Source organism: Kogia breviceps, chromosome 9 (genome assembly GCF_026419965.1).
Source record: "Kogia breviceps isolate mKogBre1 chromosome 9, mKogBre1 haplotype 1, whole genome shotgun sequence".
Classification (NCBI taxonomy): Eukaryota; Metazoa; Chordata; class Mammalia; order Artiodactyla; family Physeteridae; genus Kogia; species Kogia breviceps.
This window is the reverse complement of record NC_081318.1, coordinates 44,545,484-44,567,058: the sequence shown is the minus strand read 5'-3', so window position 1 is coordinate 44,567,058 and position 21,575 is coordinate 44,545,484. Positions and strand designations below refer to the sequence as shown.

Below are 21,575 nucleotides of genomic sequence, written 5' to 3'. Positions count from 1 at the left end.
ATTCTTACAGATTAGTAAGAAAAAGAACAGTATCTCAATGGCAAAACCTTCATATAATTCACAAAATACAAATCAGCTCAAAATTAATTTTTAGAAGTTTAAACATACCAGGTTTTGCCTATCACAATGGCAAAGAGAGGAGAAAATAGAACACAGCCAATGTTGGTAAGTGTGTGGAGGGTACTATGAAAAACTACAACTATATGTAGGTTGGCACAAACTTTTTGTTGGCAACATGACAATATCTATCCATTGACCTTAGATATTTATGAATTTATTCTAAGAAAAATAAAAATGTATAAAGATTTAGTTAGACTACTGTGGCCAATAATAAAGAATAGGCTAAGTAAGTTATGGTAAACCCATTTAATACAATACTATGCACACATTAATGGTGCCAGAATATTTGACATGGAAAGATTCTCCCCATTTAAATTCAAAAAAAAAGTCTTATATGGAGGCTACAAAACAGTACATTCAGGAAGAGTAAGTTTCTGTAAAAATAAAATGTGTACTGAGAGTATATTAAGAAAGTCTAAGAGGATATACAGCAAAGTGATTAATATTTTCCTTTTCACTTTATCTGCACTTCTACAATGTACATATATTACCTGTGTATTTTGCTTCTTAAGCATCAGCGTTTGAACTGAATTTTCTAAGTAATCATTTCAGGTCTTTTTAATTCACCTGTTCAAAATCAAAGCTCATCATTTTGTTTGGAACAATTTTTGTTTGAGAATCAAATGGTCACCTAAATGAGGAAGCAAATAATCATAAAATGACAGGAAAGCAAGTGACAAAGTAACTACAACCATTGGCTATTGCAGTAAAATAAATAAAATGACAGCTAACAAAAACACCTTTATTTTTGTCTTCAAAGAACAAACTGTTCTTCTTTTTCCAACATAATCATGATTAACTTACAAAAACAGGCATTTACAATGCATCTTCAAAGCATTTCCCTTTAACGGAAAACTTGGCTTCACAGAATACAAACATTAAAAGGTTAAAATAAAAATTCTATTTTGTTGTCATAAGACAAAACAGAATCTAGCATAAGTCAAGGAAATCCATTCATACTTCAGGTCCTTCTCCTCCAGGAACCAGCTGCAAAGGAGGAAAAAGTTTAATATTTAGTTTAGTACTACATAATCTAAAAACCCCTACTGAGAGCTCCTCACTGATCGGAGTCACGCCTTTTTGCCCCTCCCCCATATTTCAATTTTCTCCATGTCACTGCTGTTTACAATTCCATCATCATCAATTAATACTTAGTGTCTCAACAATGATTCTTGGCAAAACAAATGATTAAAAAGCACAAGCAAACTAATCTTAGGCCTAATGTCATCTTCAACAGTTTGGCCATAGAGCCCTGACAACCAGAGCACCCCTTTCCCTTCTTAAGCACCACTGGAGGATGAGCATTTAGTCAAGCACGTTAGTTCTGCAATCCCTGCCCCACAAAAATGGCTTAACATCTAAATAAAAATAGCTTTACTACGTCTTACCATTGTTATGTTATTTCCATTTAGCAAAATTTGATCTAATTTAGTAATTCTTCTTCCTTCTGGTGTGATTTCACTAAACACAAATAGATTAAAGGTTAATTATTATATACAAATGAACATGAGGTCAGGCAATTGTATCAACACTTTTCAGAGACAAAGTGGGTAATGTACATCACCCCTGGGTGATGTAAATTCTTCCCCAAAGGCAACAGAGTGAACTGACTGGCCTAAGATCCACATCCACTGGGCTGATCTTCATCTATAAAGGTGAATCTTGCCAAGGAGATCAAATATGAAATAAAATGTTTACTATCCTCACTCTTTTTTTGACTATTATTTACTACTGATTCCTATCCATTATACCAATCTGTAATTAATTCAAATCTGAAAGCAGAGCTACTGGTCATGATCCTTATAATTAAAATAACTGAGGCATCATTTACATCTTCTATTATATATAAGTTGTAGAATAATTAATTTAAAGCATTAAATGCTCTTATTATCAGTTCCTTTATTTGACCTGAGCCCTAAGATCCCTGGCTGTTTTTAGTACCTTTTACCTTAAAGCTTTGTCTCTACTAATTTCCTAGCAATTTAGTGACATTACATACAGGTAATAATCCTCTACTCCAATTTTACTAACATCAGTAGGTAAATCTTCTATCTTTAGAGTAGTTCGAATAGGCAGTGTTCTCTGACTCAACAGATCATTTTACTGACTCAACAGTACTAAAACTGCCTTAAATTAAAAAGATTCCCCTGCCCAATTCCTTAATTTTTAACACTACTCACAACTCAGTGACATCTTCCAGTACCATATCTGAAATTTAGAGTTAAGAAAATAAATATACCAAGTTAAATTTACTCTGGTTTCTGCCTTTGTTCAGTTTTAATTATAACATTGAACACAATGGCTCTATTCAAAATGCTTGTGATTGGTAAGAATTTCATCTTCTTTCAGTACACGCACCTCTTAAAACACTATCACAGCTAGTGGGAAGCTGCTGCATAGCACAGGGAGATCACCTCTGTGCTTTGTGACCACCAGAGGGGTGGGATAGGGAGGGTGGGAGGGAGGGTGACACAAGAGGGAAGAGATGTGGAAACATATGTATAACTCATTCACTTTGTTGTAAAGGAGAAACTAACACACTATTGTAAAACAGTTATACTCCAATAAAGATGTTAAAAAAACCCAACACTATCACAATTCCATGAGAATAAATTAATTTTTATTATAATAATCTGTAAGTACTGATTGTCTACAGTTCTTTTTTTTAAATACCGAAGAAAAAACCATACTGCCAACTTTTAAAAGGATACTGACAAAGTCATCAAATCCCAGAAGTGTGCCAACAATCTCCTTATCACTCTTCATCACAATGTGAATCCTTGATCCTATACACTTGTCCACAAGCTCTATGGATTTTTTTTTTTAGCAAAAAAAAAAAAAAAAGCGGGGGTGGGGGGAGAGGAGAGAAAAGATTATTTTGCCCATTCGTTACTTCAACAAATATGTGAATGCCTACTGGCACTTATTACTTGCATATGGTGAAAGATAAACCAGAAAAAGTATTCACTCAAAAACTTTAGATCTTACACTACATGTCTCTGTTAATCATTCTATTAACAGGAAAGTTTTCCCTGTTCTCCACTTACCCCTCCTTTGTAACAATTTATCATGGTTGTGGCTTAATATTATTTTAGGCTACATTATTGACATATGAACCCCACCCCCACCCCCCAGACTCTAAGGTCCATGAGATCAGAGACGGTGGTTGTTTTTACTCATCAATTTATCCCCAATGGACACTGCCTAGCATACACTGATCATTCAAAAAGAGTTTGTTCCATGACACTTTACAATCACGGTCACATCCACTAGCTCAATCACCCTTGAGATACAAAATATTAAGATAGAGGCCTGGGCTTCCCTGGTGGCGCAGTGGTTGAGAATCTGCCTGCTAATGAAAGGGACACGGGTTCGAGCCCTGGTCTGGGAAGATTCCCACATGCCGCGGAGCAACTGGGCCCATGAGCCACAACTACTGGCCCTGCGCTCCTCAACAAGAGAGGCCGCGATGGTGAGGCCCCCGCTTGCCACAACTAGAGAAAGCCCTCGCACAGAACCGAAGACCCAACGCAGCCAAAAATAAATTAATTTTAAAAAAATTATAAAGATATAGCACATTATTAAAAAGAAAAAAATAGAGAGGCCTGTCTTCACCAGAGATCCCTTCTTGTCACTACGTCGCCCCCACCCCCCAAAAGTCTATCCTCTGTAGTCTGACAGCAGCTTGAACATCTCTTCAGCAGGATTAGCGTTATTTGGTACGATGTTTATTTGCCCGGTATCCTGTTCCCTACACTGGTTTGTATGCTATCTGAAGGCAACGGCTGTGATTTTAGTTTGTTGAACAGTGCCCAATCACGGTGTCCAGTGCACAGAGGCGCAATAACTGCTGAATGAATGAACGGAAAGAAAAACTAGTTTCCAGAGTCCTCTTTTAAGGCGCAGTTCAGATCCTGGTGCCTCGCTCAACAACCGGCCAGATAGGCAACAGGGTCTAATCTGGGGATTTTAAGTGCCAGGTTGAGGAACGGGACTGCTATCCACTACTGTAAAGGCGCGCTCACAACAAAGAAAGCCGACGACTTACTAAACATGAACCTCTTCCGGTGACGGTTTGGTCTGGGGAGTCAAAAGTCCCTGTCTAGGGCTTCCCTGGTGGCGCAGTGGTTGGGAGTCCGCTTACCAATGCAGCGGACGCGGGTTCGTGCCCCGGTCCGGAAAGATTCCACAGGCCGAGGAGCGGCTAGGCCCGTGAGCCATGGCCGCTGGGCCTGTGCGTCCGGAGCCTGTGCTCCGCAATGGGAGAGGCCACAACGGTGAGAGCCCCGCGTACCGCAAAAAAAAAATAAAGTCCCTGCCTTTAGAAAACCCCACCACGTCGAAGAGACGTGGGCGGCCTGAGGCCGCGGAGACTTGGAGCCTAGAGGAGAACCGCGGAAAAAGCAACGGGTCATATACATTTTTCTAACACTCAGCCAGGGGCTCCGCTGCCCCTCGGGCCCCGACCCTAACCTTCAGTTCCCCGCCCCGGCACCCCAACATAACAACGGTTACCTAGAGGAAGAAGCTGCGACGGGTTGGTCGTAGCGTTAGCCGCCATGGCTACGCCGGAAGTACTCTGCGTCTCTCGAAGTCGGGAAGGCGAGTTTGAAAGAGCGCGCTTCCGCTTTTTCCGGCAGCCCGGACAGGCTCGACCAATCTGAGGCCGAGAGTGCGATCGGGCCGGTCCACGGGGATCGCTCCCAGTCACTCCTTCCCCGGCAGTGAGATCCTGGGAAATATTTCCGTTCACTGAACGTTCTGCGGTCTCGACAGACACTCATTTTCCTCTCCAAATTTCCAAGAGACTTTAAAGCTATCCCGCCTTGTAAATAAATTATTCCTCTAACTCGGAAGACTTTGCCAAACGGAAACCTTTGAGTCGTCTTATCTTCCCCACGTTGTATCTCATTTCAACCCAGGATCTTTCTTCAGACCAGTATAAATAAATTTGATTTTCCCACCACCGATTCATTGTGTTGTAATTTTCGTAAATTTTTTTTGTTGTTGTTTCTTTTAAGGAATCTACCGATTCTTTTAAAAGTTCAGTAGATTGAAAACCCACAGCTAAGGGACTTCGCTGGTGGTCCAGTGGTTACGACTCTGTGCTTCCATGGCGGGGGTATGGGTTCGATCCCTGGTCAGGGAATTAAGATCCCGCCTGCCGCATGATGTGGCCAAAAATAAATAAGTAAATAAATAAAACCCACAAGTAGCATTTTAAAAAAACTTTTCTGGGCGATGGAGAGATTTTAAATGTTTCCTGTTTTCTACTATCGTTCTTAAATCCTGTTATATCTAGGAGTCTACTATAGACTTTTTGTATTCCTTCCACAAACACATTGTCCAACAGGCAACCACCAGATGTCACTCTATGTTAATGACATCACATTTAGGAAACCTTGATGCTTTTACACTTCTTTTTTGAAAAGAGAAAGCAAACAAATTTTCTGCCTTAGTATATTTTTTTTGTTTGTATCTGAGGAACTTAAAACTAAAGAGCCTAAGCAGGAGAGGCCAGAAAGAACATCCTTCATTCATACAACAAATGGTTGTAAAGTACCCATCATTCATTCATTGAACAAATACTGTAGTTGCACACTGTCTGGCATTTTTCTGAGTATAAAACAGTGTAAAGAACAGAACTATAACATCTTCTGTCCTTATAAGAGCCAGAGGATAAATAGGGGAGAAAGACAACAAACATTATGTGGAAGGCATATGAAATTTAATACATAAAGCAAAAAGTCCTCTTTTAGCTTCAGGGATCCTAGAGAAGTAGGTATGATTTAAGGCAAACATCAGTGAGGAGGTTCAGAAGCCCTCACAGGTGGGCCCTTGAGTTCAAAGCCCCCTGGGATTCAGCCTCCTTCTAAATACTAAGCCAAACCTGGCTTTTTTGCATTTCATAAATATTGAGTACCTCATATGTGTCAGTAAACTTACAAATACACTTACTCCTCATCTTTACTTTTTTAATAGAGTAGGATAATTAAATAGTTTATAAATCTCACTAGGGGATTAAAGAGAGAGAGAGGGCTTCCCTGGTGGCGCAGTGGTTGAGAGTCCGCCTGCGGATGCAGGGAACGCGGGTTCGTGCCCCGGTCCGGGAGGACCCACATGCCGCGGAGCGGCTGGGCCCGTGAGCCATGGACGCTGAGACTGCGCGTCCGGAGCCTGTGCTCCGCAGCGGGAGAGGCCGCAGGAGTGAGAGGCCCCCACAAAAAAAAAAAAAAAAAAGAAGAGAGAATTTTAAGGGAGTTTGGGAGACTGTTGTAAACTAATGACCATTCAAGAAAACAATCCAGTTTAAAAGAAAAAAAAATAATCCAGTAACATAGCGGAAAATTTACTCTACCTTGAAGGAATACCAGGCGCATTCAAGCCCCAGGCACACTCAAGCCACAAATCCTGATAGCTAAAACACAAGACAGTAGATATGGGGCCTACATCTAGTTACATGAAGTCAGGGAGTTAATGGTTTTTGAAGACTAGCATTTCTGCATGAAGCCAAAACAGGAATATAGGTGAAAGGGGAAAGAAACTAGCTGAAAGGGGACATTGTACTGAAACCTGAGATAAATTACCATATTTTAGCATATGTCACCACCCTTTCGCTAATATACATATGATTTAAATAGCGCCATTACAGTCTGGGTTAGACCATATAGGGCCAAAGGAGGAACTAATGATGTAAGCTTTGACATCTACCCCAAAATGAAGAAGGAGCTGGTCTTCTCCCCTCCCCACTTTTTCCTTGATTATAAAAATATAGCCCTCTTTGTTTTCGGGCCTGTGCTCCTCTGCCTGACTACTTGTATCCCTCACAAGCATCCTATGCTAATAAACCCACTCTTTGCCTATCACTTTGCTTCACACTGAATTCTTTCTGTGCTGAGACCAAAGAACATGACCTTCGGTAAGTCCTGACACCATGTAAGCTGTTTCAATGAAAAGACAATGTGTTTGAGTACCCTCCTAAGTCTGGTATTGTGGGTTCAAGCCCCAATCTGAAGTATGGCTGGGTTCAAGTTGCATCTGAGGAGGACTGCGGTTTCACTTTGATCTGATATTTGGATAAAGTTCCTCATACTCAGAGAGTTAAATTTGCCCATTGGCCACATAGATAGCTTGGGAAGCTTCACAAAGGAATTGACAGGAATCTAGTCTTGGAGGATGAATAATTGGATAGGCAGAAAGGGGACAAGAGCAGCATTCCAAGTAGAGGGAATATTGTGTGCACTTGGCATGTGCCCTCCTCCAAACATCTCTCACTGCACTTTAACTTAAATCATATACTTCCCCTGAGTTTGTCATAAAACCCTCCCTTTTCTAAATGTTGTCCTTTAATAACCTCAGTCCTTAGTGATTTTACTTTATTGAATTTAGGATGCTCTGTCCCCAAGTTCTAATAAATCCCATTCATCCTTCAATAACCTGTTCAAATGTGACCACCTCTATGAAGCTTCTCTGACTTGCAGACTTGGGTTCTCTCATTATCCTGCAACAATGTTAATAGCTCTCAGAATGCTCTCAATGCTCAATATTAATAGCTCTCAATGCTCTCCCCTGTGGGCCCTCCTGGGCACAAAAGACTTTCTGCACCCCCATTTCTTGTTTGTAGGAAATAGGCTTCATTCAGCCTCTTTGACCTTCCCTGTGTTCCAAAGGGCAGATTCAAACAGTTTCTAATTAGGGAAGGGAGGGGTTGCAGAAATAAGGGAGAAGAAATCAAGAAACAATGGTGCAGCCTTGGCGCAAGATCCCGGTTCTTGCTCAAGGAACATACATAACAATATCTTTGAATTCGGTAGGAACTATGGCCCCCACCCAGGTGGAGGATAGTAACTTCAGGTTGAGCATAAGATTCCTAGAGCAACACCCTGTTACCTCACTACCAATCAGCAGAAAGTCACACACCCTGCAGTCCTTACCCCAAATTTTGCCTATAAAATCTCCTTCCCCAAAACCATCAGGGAGTTTGGGGTTTTGGGGGGCACGAGCCACCCATTCTCCTCACTTGGCCCTACAATAAATCTTTCTCTGCTCCAAACTCCAATGTTGCGGTCTGTTTGGCCTCACTGTGCATTGGTCACACAAACTTGTGTTTGGTGACATTCTCTTATAATTATCTACCCCGGGGGTAACACACATCCCACCCCACCCCATTCCTGCAAAAGACTGTGGGTTCCCCAAAGTCAAGAATTTTGGGAAGCAGCATGATGAAATCCATTAGTTTTGAAGTTAAATTACTTTGATTCAAACCTCATCACCACCACAATTCCTTCTAGTTATTTGACCTATTCAAACTTTGCAAGTCCCATGTTAACCATTGGAAAGAACAGAACAATAGTGTCTACTTACAGTATTGTTGTGAAGATTAAATGAGATAATACATGAAAAGTAGCTAGTAGAGGACTCATTAAATATGAGATATTATTACTTATTTATCTTTGTTTCCTAATATTTAATATGATGGTTGGTTTAGAGTAGGTGTTACAAAAGCTAGCATTGCTAGCTAGCTAGTTTCACATTTATCTTACTTTTAAAGACGTAAGCCATTTTAAGGCAGCAATTTTGTTACGGTAAACTGGGTTTGCCTCTTGGTGGGTGTCCAGCTGAAAGACACAACCAAGCCAAAGATCCAGAGAAGGCAGGATTTCTTACTTGCAGCAAGTTAAGGATAACACCAGGGATCTTTCCCAAAACAGTGTCTCTCCGAACAGGAAAATTGGGGAAGTTTTAAGCTAAGGTACATGCATATTCATGAGGGGGCTTGAGCAGAAAATTCAGCACAGAATTGGGGCAAAGGTCGACAGAGTCAAAGTTTTTGTTGGTTGAAGACAGGAGGGTCACAAAAGGTCAACATCAAGCCTCAGGTTACAGTTGAGCTAAACAGCTCAAGAAAGTGCTTCAGGCTAATCTTTATCATTGAAACAGAACTGGGAGTCTTTATGACAGATTTATTATCTTTGCTATTGTTACTTCTCTTGTCTGATAACATCTTTTGTTCTTTTGTTCCATTAAGATCATTATTACTGAGACCTGTTCAAGGGGAAGCATTGTGGCCAGGTGTGGTCTAAGTTCTTTAAATTGATTCTCATTCTATTTCATTTTTATGCATCAAAAACCTCCTTAATCTTCACGATTCTAACGACAAAGTAATGCCAAATTTGTTGTGAAGCCCTTTTCTTTTCCTGTTTGTTTTCCTATCTCTATTTTTTTTTTTTTTTTTTTGCGATACGCGGGCCTCTCACTGTTGTGGCCTCTCCCGTTGCGGAGCACAGGCTCCAGACACGCAGGCCCAGCGGCCATGGCTCACAGGCCCAGCCGCTCCGCGGCATGTGGGATCTTCCCGGACCAGGGCACGAACCCGTGTCCCCTGCATCGGCAGGGGGATTCTCAACCACTGCGCCACCAGGGAAGCCCCCCTATCTCTATTCTTGTTTTATTTTCACCATACCATAATATGAGTAGGGACCAAATTCAAGGCATTGTTGTTACTTGATAGAGTTTAAAATTCAGAAAAATATGCTTTAAGAAAGTCAATACTTTGTATTCCATTACAGAAACCAAATTAACATAAGCAATATTCAATATTATTGATGAAGAATAAAGAAAGTCTCTTTATACTCTGAAAAAGGAGATACAATTTGTTTAGAGAGTAGAGTTAATGGGGATTGCAGGAAGGGAGTGGTTTTATTTTACTGAGCACTTTCCTGAGGCAAGACACAAAAATAAACAATATGCAATTCCAGATGGAGAGTTCATTTTTAATGAATTTGAAAACATGTCACAGCTCTATGTCTCCAGGGTTTTTCTTCCATTAGCTCTTAACAGCAGATATAAAATAGAATTTATAATTCACCATAAAATATATATAATTAAAAGAAGCTCTTCAATGTAAGGTATATTCAGAAAAGCATTTCTAATTTTTTCCCTGGAGGTAAATGTCATCATAAAAATACAAGCAAAAGTTTCCTTTCAAAATAATGTTCAGAACAGAAACGGACTCACAGACTTAGAGATTAGAGAATGAACTTATGTTTGGGGGGGGGGGAGGGATAGTTAGGGAGTTTATTGACATGTACACACAACTATATTTTAAAAGGATAACCAACAAGGACCTACTGATAGCACAGGGAACTGTGCTCAATGTTATGTGGCAGCCCGGATGGGAGAGGAGTCTGGAGGAGAATGAATACATGTATATGTATGGCTGAGTCACTTGGCTGTGCACCTGAAACTATCACAACATTGTTCATTGGCTATGCTCCAATATAAAATTAAAAGTTTAAAAAAATAAAAACAAAACACAATAATGTTCAGGAAGTATTCCATTATCTCAAATTATTTCCAATCTTGTTCTTTACAATGCTTTTTAAAATAAAGGAGACATTTTTATTTTCCCCTCAATAGATATTTGTCCTTGTAGACAATATGTTGTTAATGAATTTATTTTATATTAATACAACTCATTAAAAACTAATGTAGAGGGCTTCCCTGGTGGCGCAGTGGTTGAGAATCCGCCTGCAAATGCAGGGGACACGGGTTCGTGCCCCGGTCCGGGAGGATCCCACATGCCGCGGAGCGGCTGGGCCCATGAGCCATGGCCGCTGAGCCTGTGCGACCGGAGCCTGTGCTCCGCAACGGGAGAGGCCACAACAGTTAGAGGCCCGCATACCACCACAACCACCACCACCACCACAACAACAACAACAAAAACTAATGTAGGACTTCCCTGGTGGAGCAGTGGTTAAGAATCCTCCTGTCAATGCAGGTGACATGGGTTCGATCCCTGGTCCAGGAACATCCCACTTGCCGCAGAGCAACTAAGGCCATGTGCCACAACTACTGAGCCTGTGCCCTAGAGCGCACGTGCCACCACCACTGAAGCCTGTACTCCTAGAGACTGGGCTCCACAACAAGAGAAGCCAGCACAATGAGAAGCCCACGCAGCACAACGAAGAGTAGCCCCCACTCGCCACAACTAGAGAAAGCCCACGTGCAGCAATGAAGACCCAACGCAGCCAAAAATAAATTAATTAATTTAAAAATATATTTTTTAAAAACTACCGTAAAAGTAGTCATTCTACATTGTTAAATGGACCAGTCTGTATATTTAGAGATGGAAAAAATTCTGAAAATCCACTTGTTTACTTTCTCTTCCAATTTTCCCTGTAACATATCTTCTTTGTTTATAGCATTATTTTAAATGACATAATTTTTAAACATTTAAGCAACATAATGGTTATGAATAAATGATTTAATCTTAGTTGGAGGACCTAGGATGCAAAATGACATGGATCTTTATAAAGTTATTACTGGGTCTCCTGCACAATGAATAAACAATTGGCATTCACTGTAGATACAGAGTCCTAAGATGCCCTGCCCTTACATCCTTTTGAAAAGATGTTCAATTTCACTTCAATTTTAGTTAGGCCAATTGTGGAAAATGTCAAGGCAGATGGAACAAAACAGTAACATATTCTGTATACAGGCAATATTATAGTTTCACACAGTTTTTAGCCAATGCCAAGACTTGTAATATAGAAAAGAAATAGTAGCAACACCTTGCAATTTTTCTACAGTATTTTTCTGAGCATCAAAACAGTTCAACTGAATCACAGAAAGTATATTCTAAGAAGAGTATATTGTTTTTCTTAGCCATACTTAGATTAGAATTAGTGTCCTTAAATTTCAAGGCCAGAAGTGGAATCAGCTGCTAAGGTTGTCTAAACTAAGGGATGTGCAATTTGTAATGATAAACTTCACAGCTCTTATTATAATAATTGTGAATGCTATTTGAGGCAGGTACCTATCCTCAAACTGCCCTGGATAAAACTTGTTAAATCTATTAGTATTTCCATTATTCACTTTAAATTGACATAAAATGAGATTCAATTTTTTTTTAATTGAACTAGTACAGTCAGTAAGGAAATAAAAAATCCTGGTGACAACAGACCCCATGTATTTTAGTACTCTATGCTGACCAAAGTACTAAACCCAGAAAGATAAAATGAATTTAAAAACAAAAAATAGCAGGACTAAAATAATAAATAAATAAATAAATAAATAAAATGGCAGGACTAGAAGGATCATTTTACAGGTCTCCCTGTAAATTTACTTTCAATGATATTCTGCATCAAGCCTTAAAACACTTCCAAACTCCTATACATAATATTTAAATAAGGAAAAAAACATAGAACGAAGCAAAAGAGAAACTCTAGGTAAGCAGGTAATTTAAAGGTTGAATACACAGATATACAGCCGCACCAATATGTCTCCGTGTTATCAAAATTTAAGAGTATAGAGCAGAGAGACTGTAGGCCAGAGAGGCGAAGGAAAGGAAGTGAAAGAACTGGATACTCCGAAAGTGAAGAAAAAAAAAAAGGAAAGCTGAGGGAAGAGAAGGGAAGGGGCGGAGATTTTAAGGGAGAAGAAACGAGGACAGAGGAGGAGGAAGCGGGATGAGAACGCACCTAGAGGGTGTGAGGGGAGGACAGGTGTGCCAGGCGAACCCACCAGGTCCCGCCCCATCCCGGCGCCCCGCCCCCTCGCCAGGCCCCGCCTCATCAGGTGCCTCCCGATCCTGCCCAGTCCCGCCTTACCGGTGGCAGCCGCCGCGTCAGGTGACAGCCCGGAAGCAGCGGAAGCGGATGAGGGAAGCTCGGCCGCGGCCCGGGGGGGCGGTGCAGAGCTGCAGGAGCCTCGGCTTCCGCCCTGCTCCCTGCGCGGCTCTCATGCGGCGCCCTCGCTGACACCTGAAATCCACTGCTTGCCGTCCTTCTGGGGATCCCGGGGTTGCTCGGCTCGCCGCCCTCGGCGGTTGCAGTCGTCGTCGTGCAGGCCTGCGGCGGTCGCCCATGGAGAAGAACGGGCGGGGCGGCGATAGCGCCCCCCGGGGGCCCGTACTGCACATCGCGGTGGTCGGCTTTCATCACAAGAAGGGCTGCCAGGTGAGGAAGGGGCCCGTGCCCGCCCCCGGCCGTTCGGGCGTTCGCGCGCCGCAGGCGCCCAAGCCGCTTCGCTCTACTTAGACCTCCCTCTAGTGTCCTCGGCTTCGCCCCTGAACTTGATTCCTCTCTCCAGCTTCTCGCACTCACGCCACCTGAAGCCCACCCTCCACGCTCTCATTTTTCTCCTGCCCCTGAAAATTGTATCTTGAGCAGCGGAGGAGCTATGTGTCGGTATGCTGGGGATGGTGGGTATTTAGGTTCTTTGGTGGGGTGGAAGGAAGGAATCGAATGTCGGCCCAGTCTCTTCCCCATCCAGCTCTGCCTCCGCTGACTGGGTGTCCACCTATAATGGGATCCTTTAAGAAAATTCAGCACTTGGGCTGCGTTTTCGGGGTAGTGAGCTCTGGGACTCCACACGAGTGAAACGCACGCAGCGCCGTGGGGAAATCAACTTCCTTTGTTTATCTGTGGAAGCCCTAGAACCCCTGTTAGGCTGGTGTACTGACTCCACCCCCCCTTCCCATTCGGCCTTGGTTTTGCTGTTTAGTTTTGTCCAGATCTTGTCTTTTGGTGAGAGATCGACCTCTTCAGCTCAATTGCAGTGAGAGAAAGTGTATTTACCGAGCAAAGAAACGTGCAAATGTAAAGTCATTTTTAAGCTTCTTCACTGAAATGGTGAACGGGAACAATAGAACATTTGCGGTCTGTGTATGGAAGGCAAGGGAACAAAGATAGAAACAGGATTATTTAATGAGAGCAAACGCTGGAAGGCAGTGATGTCATAATGTGCTAGTGAACGGTAAATTGAAATTCTTAAAGTATTAAAAATACTGATTGCTACCACTAGGTAATGTAGCATTTTGTTTCTTGCATTTCACAGAAAATGTAACATTTTAGAAGACTTTTATTGGCAAAATTTAAGTTCGTTAGAGGATGATAACAGAAAACTGATTGAGTGAAAAGATACTTGTGTTTGTACGTGTTTTAAAGACTGTTTAACTTTAAAATATATTCCTTGTCCCTCAGGTGAAAATGGCATAGAAAGATACGAAGGAGGAAGTGGCATTATTCACTATGGTATTTTTAAAAATTCAAAGCAGCAGCAGTAGAATATAAGTTTTTAAAATGTGGCCCTCACAGCAGAAACTAACACAACATTGTAAAGCAATTATACTCCAATAAAAATTAATTAAAAAAACTTTTTTAATGTGGCCCTATATTTAGAGGTATGAAAACATATTTGATCTAATTGTACCATGGCATGTAAACACAGTGTTCATCATCAGATTTTTAATACTTTAAAACTTCACATCTTTGATGTTGTCTTTTATAACTTACCTTGGATATGGGCGAAGTAACTGAAACTTGGAGGAAGTAAAACGATCTTACTGAAGTCACGCTGGAGTCAGAATTGCCTGGGCACCATGTGTGTTCATTCAGCTGAGCCCCGTGGCATTTAGGAGTCTTTTATAGTAAAGTAAGAACTGGGGCCCACTTCACAACCAAACTGAATGGAACTTTTAATGACAAAACAGAAGGAAATATTGGCAGGAAATAGAATAAAATCTTTTAATCGTTGCTGTCATCTAAAGTCAAGATTAATTATTATGTGTTCTACGTGTTTTATTGGTAAAAGTAGTATAATTTATGTTTCCAGAAAGGAAGAATGATTTATCTTATGGAAAAAAAAACGTAATGCTGCTTAGGGATTAAAGAGTACTGAACAACAGATTGTAAGATGAAGCAGAACTCTGGGGTGAAATAGCACCCTGGGTATGCCCTTTCTCTGGATTTGTCTGGCTTTTGGTTTCAGCATTGAGACTGACTTTTTTTTTTTTTTTTGACCGTGCTGCATGGCTTGCAGGATCTTAGTTCCCCAACCAGAGTTTGAACTCAGGCCCTGGCAGTGAAAGTCCTAACCACTGGACCAGTAGGGAATTCCCGGTGACTGGTTTTGTAAAATGGACATTGTGCTGGGTGGGAGTCAGAAGACCTGGATGATGGCCTGGCTTCACAGCTTTATGACCTCCAGGAAGTCCAAATTGCTTAATTTTTTCTGTACCTCATTTTCCTCTACCAGATTTCGTCATGAGAATTTTAGACCTGGCAGGGATCCTTAGAGGTCATCTACTCTACCTTCCTTAAATTTACAGATGAGTAAACTGAAACCCAGAAAGGTTAAGTGACTTAAACATACTTACACAGCTAGTTAGTGGTAAAAGCAGATTTTAATCAGAAAAGCAATTGCAACATTGAAAAAGAGACCTCAGTATATAGAGCTGGACTCGATTCCGAAAATAACAAGGAAAAGTGAGAATTTATAGCCAGGAAGCAGAGTGGGGGCCAGTGGATGGAAAATTAGTACCTCAGGTGTAACGGGTTTCTAGCTAAACCGGTCTAACAGGATTCTTACTAAAATTGGACAATGCAGAGATGAACCCAGAAGCCCAGAAGTCAGGGCCTAATTAAGAAGAGAGTTCAGAGGAGCCTGACTAAAGTTTGGTTAAGGAGAGCCTCTTTGGCAGCACTAACATTAAAGCCCAGATGTCCCTAGTCTTTATAACTGCATCTCTTTTAGTAGCACTTTAGGTTGTAAGCTTTTAGTAGAGTGGAAAAAAATACATGCCTTTTATATATATTTTTGTAATCCACAGGGTGCTTCAGGGAGACTAAGGCAATTATTTTTGAATACATACACTTGTTGAGTGTCTGCTCACCTGGGTTGTTGATAGAATTGAAGATAATGCAAAGGGTTCTGCCACAATGCAATGAAAGATGATTTGGCTGTGCCTGGTCTTAGTTGTGGCGCACGGAATCTTCCTTGCGGTGTGTGGGATCTAGTTCCATGACCAGGGATCGAACCCAGGCCCCCCCGCATTGGGAGCGCGGACTCTTAACCACTGGACCACCAGGGAAGTCGCAGGGTTATTTTCTTATTGCTGACTGAAAGCAGCTTTTGAAAATTATACTTACCTCACTTCACACTCCCAATGCAGGGGGCCCAGGTTCGATCCCTGGTCGGAGAGCAAAATCCCACATGCATGCCGCAATGAAGATCCAGCGTGCTGCAACTCAGACCATTCCCAGCTTAAATAAATACGTACATAAATACATACATAAATATTTAAAATTAAAATCACATCTCATAGCAGAAAATGAAGAACTAAGAACCTGGTTTTGCGAATCAGACAAGAATTTGTTAGAATTTGTCAAAGTCAAAATGTAGGTGATTTTTAGATTGAACTGGTGTGTATTCTGTAGCTTTTGCGAGAGTCAAACACTTATAATTTTAATAGAACTATGACTATTTCTCAGAAACATTTTGGCTTACGAGTAATCTGGTTTCTGTTACTCCTCTAATGGAGGTTAGCTGGAGAGATGACACTGATTTCTAGACTCTAAAGAGAGTTAAGGTTGGTGAGTTGATAATCTGAAAAACCTTTGAAACCCTCTGTGGTGGTAGTCAGGTTGTGTCGGGGGGCTGCTAACATAGCCACTCCACTCAGCCAACAGAGCAAATGAATGAAAGGCTCTCACACTGAGTTGATTGATAAAACTGACTTGTCAATGCAGTGAAAAACAAACTTTTTCTGGAGACATAATTTGTATAAACTCATGGAAGTTCATCCAGCTGCAATAGGATGTTCAATTGATGTATACTAGTACAGGAAAAGATGGGAAAATAGTTTGTTCATCTACATTTCTCATTTTTGGTTGCCCTACTTTCTCCCTTCTAGTTAGTTTTTATAAAATATCAAAGTGTATTAAAAATTCCAGTATATGTCATATTAGTTCTTAAAGGATGTTCTTCACTTCTGCAAATGATTTTGGATGACCTACAACTTTTTTTTTAATCTTTATTGGAGTATAGTTGATTTACAGTGTTGTGTTAATTTCAGGTATACAGTAAAGTGAATCAGTTATACATTTACATATATCCATTCTTTTTTAGATTCTTTTCCCATATAGGCCATTAGAGAGTATTGAGTATAGTTCCCCATGCTATACAGTAGGTCCTCCTTTTTTTATATAGTATTGTGTATATGTCAATCCCAGTCTCCCAATCTATCCACACCCCCCAGCCCCCGCTTTCACCCCTGGTAACTTTGTTTTCTACATCTATGACTATTTCTGTTTTGTAAATAAGTTCATTTGTACCATTTTTTTTAGATTTCACATATAAGCGATATCATGGTATTTGACTTACTTCACTCAGTATGACAATCTTTAGGTCCATCCATGTTACTGCCAGTGGGATTATTTCATTCTTTTTTATGGCTGAGTAATATTCCTTTGTATATATGTGCCACATTTTCTTTATCCATTCCTCTGTTGATAGACATTTAGGTTGCTTCCATGTCCTGGCTATCGTACATAGTGCTGCAGTGGACACTGTGGTGCATGTATCTAACTCTGCTTTCTTAACCCTTCAAAATCCAAATATATTTGATGTTCTGTAAAGTACATGCATTAAGTCTTAGGCAGAAGGACTGTGGTAGAGACTGCCAAATTTTGTTAATCAGTAGTGTATCAGGTGTTTCAGACTTTCTAATTATGTAAGATTTCCCTCAGGATGGATTAACCAGCTACATTTCCCACGTTAAAATTTTACTACCAGGTGTAAAGGATTAAAAGTACATGGCTCATTGAATTGTAACTGACTTCGGATTGTTTTAGGTGGTTTGAGGGTGCTTTGGTAGACTGCTACTCCAAGTACTCAAAATGCAGCAGGTCATGTTAATCACCAGTTATTCCACACACTGAGATTATTCATAGAGAAAATTCCCGTACTTGGTTGTAATTTGTAATATTTAGATTCAAGTGAGCCAAAGTAAAACCTTTGCTTAAAAAAGTAATTCCTGGGATTTCCCTGGTGGCAGAGTGGTTAAGAATCTGCCTGCCAGTACAGGGGACACGGGTTTGAGCCCTGGTCGAGGAAGATCCCACATGCCACGGAGCAACTAAGCCTGTGTGCCACAACTACTGAGCCTGCACCCTAGAGCCTGGGAGCCACAACTACTTAGCCCACACTCCACAACTACTGAACCCCGTGCTCCTAGAGCCGGTGCTCCACAACAAGAGAAGCCACCACAATGAGAAGCCCGCACACCACAACGAAGAGTAGCCCCCACTCGCCACAACTAGAGAAAGCCCGCACGCAGCAACGAAGACCCAACGTAGCCAAAGATAAAAAGATAATTAATTTTTTTTTTTAAAGCCAATATATTTCTTTAAAAAAAAGTAACTACTTTCATCAGTGTGCTGGGTTGAACATGATTATTTAGGGGAATGTACTAAATCTTTGTAGACTCTTCTGTTATAAAGGTGCTCTACAGTGCTGTGATAAAGAGGTCGGTTTACATGGGCAAGATGAAAGCCATCTATGTTGAAGATCCTCAAACTAGGCGTGTAGATGTTGATTCCTTCACTTTGTTTCCTATTTTTTCTACCTTTGAGGCCTTCAGATGTATTTTAAATGAAAAACGCCTTCTTTTAAATTAAAATGAACATCTGTTTATCATTTGATTATTTTTTCATTTTTATTTGGGTAACTCATGAGAAAGAATTCTTCTATAGATACCATGTTAATTTCTAGTGGTCATTATTCTAGTTTATTGATCTACTTAACATTTAGAACATTTTAAGTGAGCTAAAGTACTACAGTGACAATTCAAACAGTTTTGAAATATTTATCCATTCCAACTCTTTCCCTGAAATTTTTTAAAATTTAGCACTTAACAAAGAATTCTTCTTCCTTCTTATTCACCTGCAATTAGACTCATTGACATGAGGTAATTTATGGATATTTTCTATATAGTAGTTTGCTTGTTACAGATTGTGTCCCAGAGTTTTGCTTCTTCCTTATTTGCTTTGTGGATGTAAATATATAAACTGTATTTGTCAGATTTGCATAATGTTTGGCAAAATAGTATAATCAAAGTATGTCAAACTTTTTGGTTCTTTCATACATAGAGTGGAACTTTTTAAAACACTCAAATTGGGCTTCCCTGGTGGCGCAGTGGTTGAGAATCCGCCTGCCGATGCAGGAGACACGGGTTCGTGCCCTGGTCCGGGAAGATCCCACATGCCGCGGAGCAACTAAGCCCGTGAGCCATGGCCGCTAGGCCTGCGCGTCCGGAGCCTGTGCTCCGCAACGGGAGAGGCCACAACAGTGAGAGGCCCGCAAACCGCAAAAAAAAAAACACTCAAATTAATAGGGAATAGTTATTTTCCAAAGTGATGTCATAAAAAGTTGGAATTATTACTTGAATTTTGACCACTATTCTGATAGAGTTCATGGTTTTGTAAACATAACTAGCAGTTTTAATTCTTGGATAAACTGGTTTTACCAGACTGTACTTCTTTAAAAAGTAGAATTATTATAGCACTAGAACTCATGTTTACATGAGTAGTTATAACAATGAATAGAACAACTAGAAGCAGTGAAGAGAACAGTATATTTTCCTTTTGGCCTGAGTGGGCTGATGGTGGGGAGATCTCCGTGAGTAGCAGGATGTAGCATTGTAAATTCAGGAATGGGTTGAGGAGATTTGAGAGACGGTTGGTTTATGTTAGGGTGATAGTGTCAAGCCCTGACCCATTCAGGTTTTGGTGACAGAAGGCTGGCTGACAGATACAAAGTTTATGCACCTGCTATTGGTGGAATCTTGTGGTGACAATGATGAAATATTGGGGAGGTATTGTTTGTGATTCTTGTTGTAATAAGTAGGTCTTTGGAACAGAAAAAACAAATTTTTGGAGAATTAGAAGTTAGGGAAGAATAAAAGTCTGAGTGGGCTGATTATGGGAAAATCTAAGGATTTTTTTTTTTTTTTTTTTTTTTTTTTTTTTTAGCTATGCAGAAAAACTCCTGAAAGAAGATTGCATTTTCTGGCCCTCCATAGCACTTTTATATTTGGGTGGAGGTTTTTTGCTGATTTTAGCCATGCTTTTTCTATGCTGAAATGATGAAAATCTCTAACTTTGCAGGGCTGCAACATTAACACTTAATAGCGGTGGAATAGTTTTCTTTTAGGCCTTGGCATCACAGCTAAACAGGGTGGGAGGTCAACCTGTATAATGGAAATTTAGAAATATCAGGAAGCTTCTTTTGTCCTCTTATAATTCTCCCCAGGTAGCTAGAAGGTGCCTAACAGTACATAAATTTCTTTTTTTTTTTGAATTTTATTTTTTATACAACAGGCATAAATTTCTTTCTTTGCCTTAAGTCTTTGATCCCCAGTAAAATACATATCATGGGTAGCCTTCTCCTTGTTATCAGTGTGGTGCAGATCCTTTGCTGAGCACAGATTTTGCTAGACAAGGGGAGACTGCAGAGGGGCCCTGGTCTATCATGGATGGGCACTACAAGAGGAAGATGAAGACCTACTTACCTAATAATTTTGAGAAAGACTGGTCCTATTATATTCTTTGGTTACAGTGCCATAAGAGGGAATTGCCTGGCAGTCCAGTGGTTAGGACTCCCCCCCTTCCACTGCAAGGGGCACGATGGTGAACTAAGATCCTGCATACCATGCAGCGCGGCCAAAAAAAAAAAGATGCCACCAGATATTAAAAACTCAGTTTCTCCCTAGGATATTTTTAGAGGATGTTATTTAAATTGATATTTTTGACAATTTAAAAAATCATATTTCAGCTGTTTTAAAAAATGACTTCAAAAAAAATTTTTTTTTATTTTTGGCTGCGTTGGGTCTTCATTGATGTGCATGGGCTTTCTCTAGTTGCGGCGAGCAGGGCTACTCTTCATTGCGGTGCACGGGCTTCTCATTGGGGTGGCTTCTCTTGTTGTGGAGCACGGGCTCTAGGTGCGCGGGCTTCAGTAGTTGTGGCACATGGGCTCAGTAGTTGTGGCTTGCGGGCTTAGTTGCTCCGCGGCATGTGGGATCTTCCCGGACCAGAGCTCGAACCCGTGTCCCCTGCATTGGCAGGTGGATTCTTAACCACTGCACCACCAGGGAAGTCCCAAAAAATGACATTTCTTTTCAGAAGTAATATGTACTCACTGGTAGAAAAGTGAGAAAATATAGAGAGGGGGAAAAAAAAAAGAAAACTAGCACTTAAAATCCTATATCCTAGAGAAACCTGCCTTGAATATTCCTGGAGGAATATTTTTTATGAATATATATAACTTTTTCCAAAAATGTATCATACTATAAACAAATTTTAGGACCTGCCTTTTTTAATGTAATATTTTACCATTAATATCTTCCATTTTGATAAGTGTTGAATTATAGCATTTTTTAAATAGCTAAATAGTATTTTGTAGAAATCTTTATTTAACTGGTCTCCTTTTTAGACACTTAGGTGGCATTCCAATTTTTTGCTATTTTGAATAGTGCAGCAAAGAACATCCTTGTGACTTTGCACCATTTTTCTAAGTGTGGAGACTAAGTCATCTTTTCGTTCTTTTTTTAAAAAATAGGGATCTTGTTTAAATAGATTTTGTAGCAGCATATACTGAACACAGTTTAAGTT

At 40.5% G+C, this 21,575-nt stretch overlaps 2 protein-coding genes across 6 annotated transcripts in view; one reads left to right on the top strand and one right to left on the bottom strand.

The window, feature by feature from the left end:
- Positions 1-841: 841 nt before the first annotated feature.
- LSM5 (LSM5 homolog, U6 small nuclear RNA and mRNA degradation associated) lies at positions 842-12,762 on the bottom strand. 2 transcript variants are annotated; one of them, XM_059074656.2, is made up of 6 exons: positions 12,732-12,762; positions 4,636-4,852; positions 2,832-2,927; positions 2,301-2,328; positions 1,509-1,581; positions 842-1,107 (listed from the first exon to the last, which is right to left on the bottom strand). In XM_059074656.2, the coding sequence occupies exons 2-6, from the start codon at positions 4,679-4,681 to the stop codon at positions 1,075-1,077; spliced, it is 276 nt and encodes a 91-aa protein (XP_058930639.1). In that variant the 5' UTR covers positions 4,682-4,852; positions 12,732-12,762; the 3' UTR covers positions 842-1,074. The 2 variants fall into 2 exon arrangements, with proteins under 2 accessions (XP_058930639.1, XP_066898474.1); XM_067042373.1 differs by lacking the exons at positions 4,636-4,852; positions 12,732-12,762 and adding an exon at positions 4,265-4,461.
- The window catches only part of AVL9 (AVL9 cell migration associated), a 97,500-nt gene continuing 88,677 nt past the window's right edge, over positions 12,753-21,575 (top strand). For 3 of the 4 annotated variants that reach the window (XR_010842162.1, XM_067042368.1, XM_067042367.1), the window contains exon 1: positions 12,766-13,079. Coding sequence is in view for 3 of the 4 variants with exons in the window: in XM_067042368.1 (XP_066898469.1) it covers positions 12,987-13,079 (93 nt within the window). In the remaining variant the exon portion in view is untranslated. Of the gene's footprint in view, positions 13,080-21,575 lie in introns of all 4 variants that reach the window. The other variant, XM_067042369.1, reaches the window with a different exon arrangement.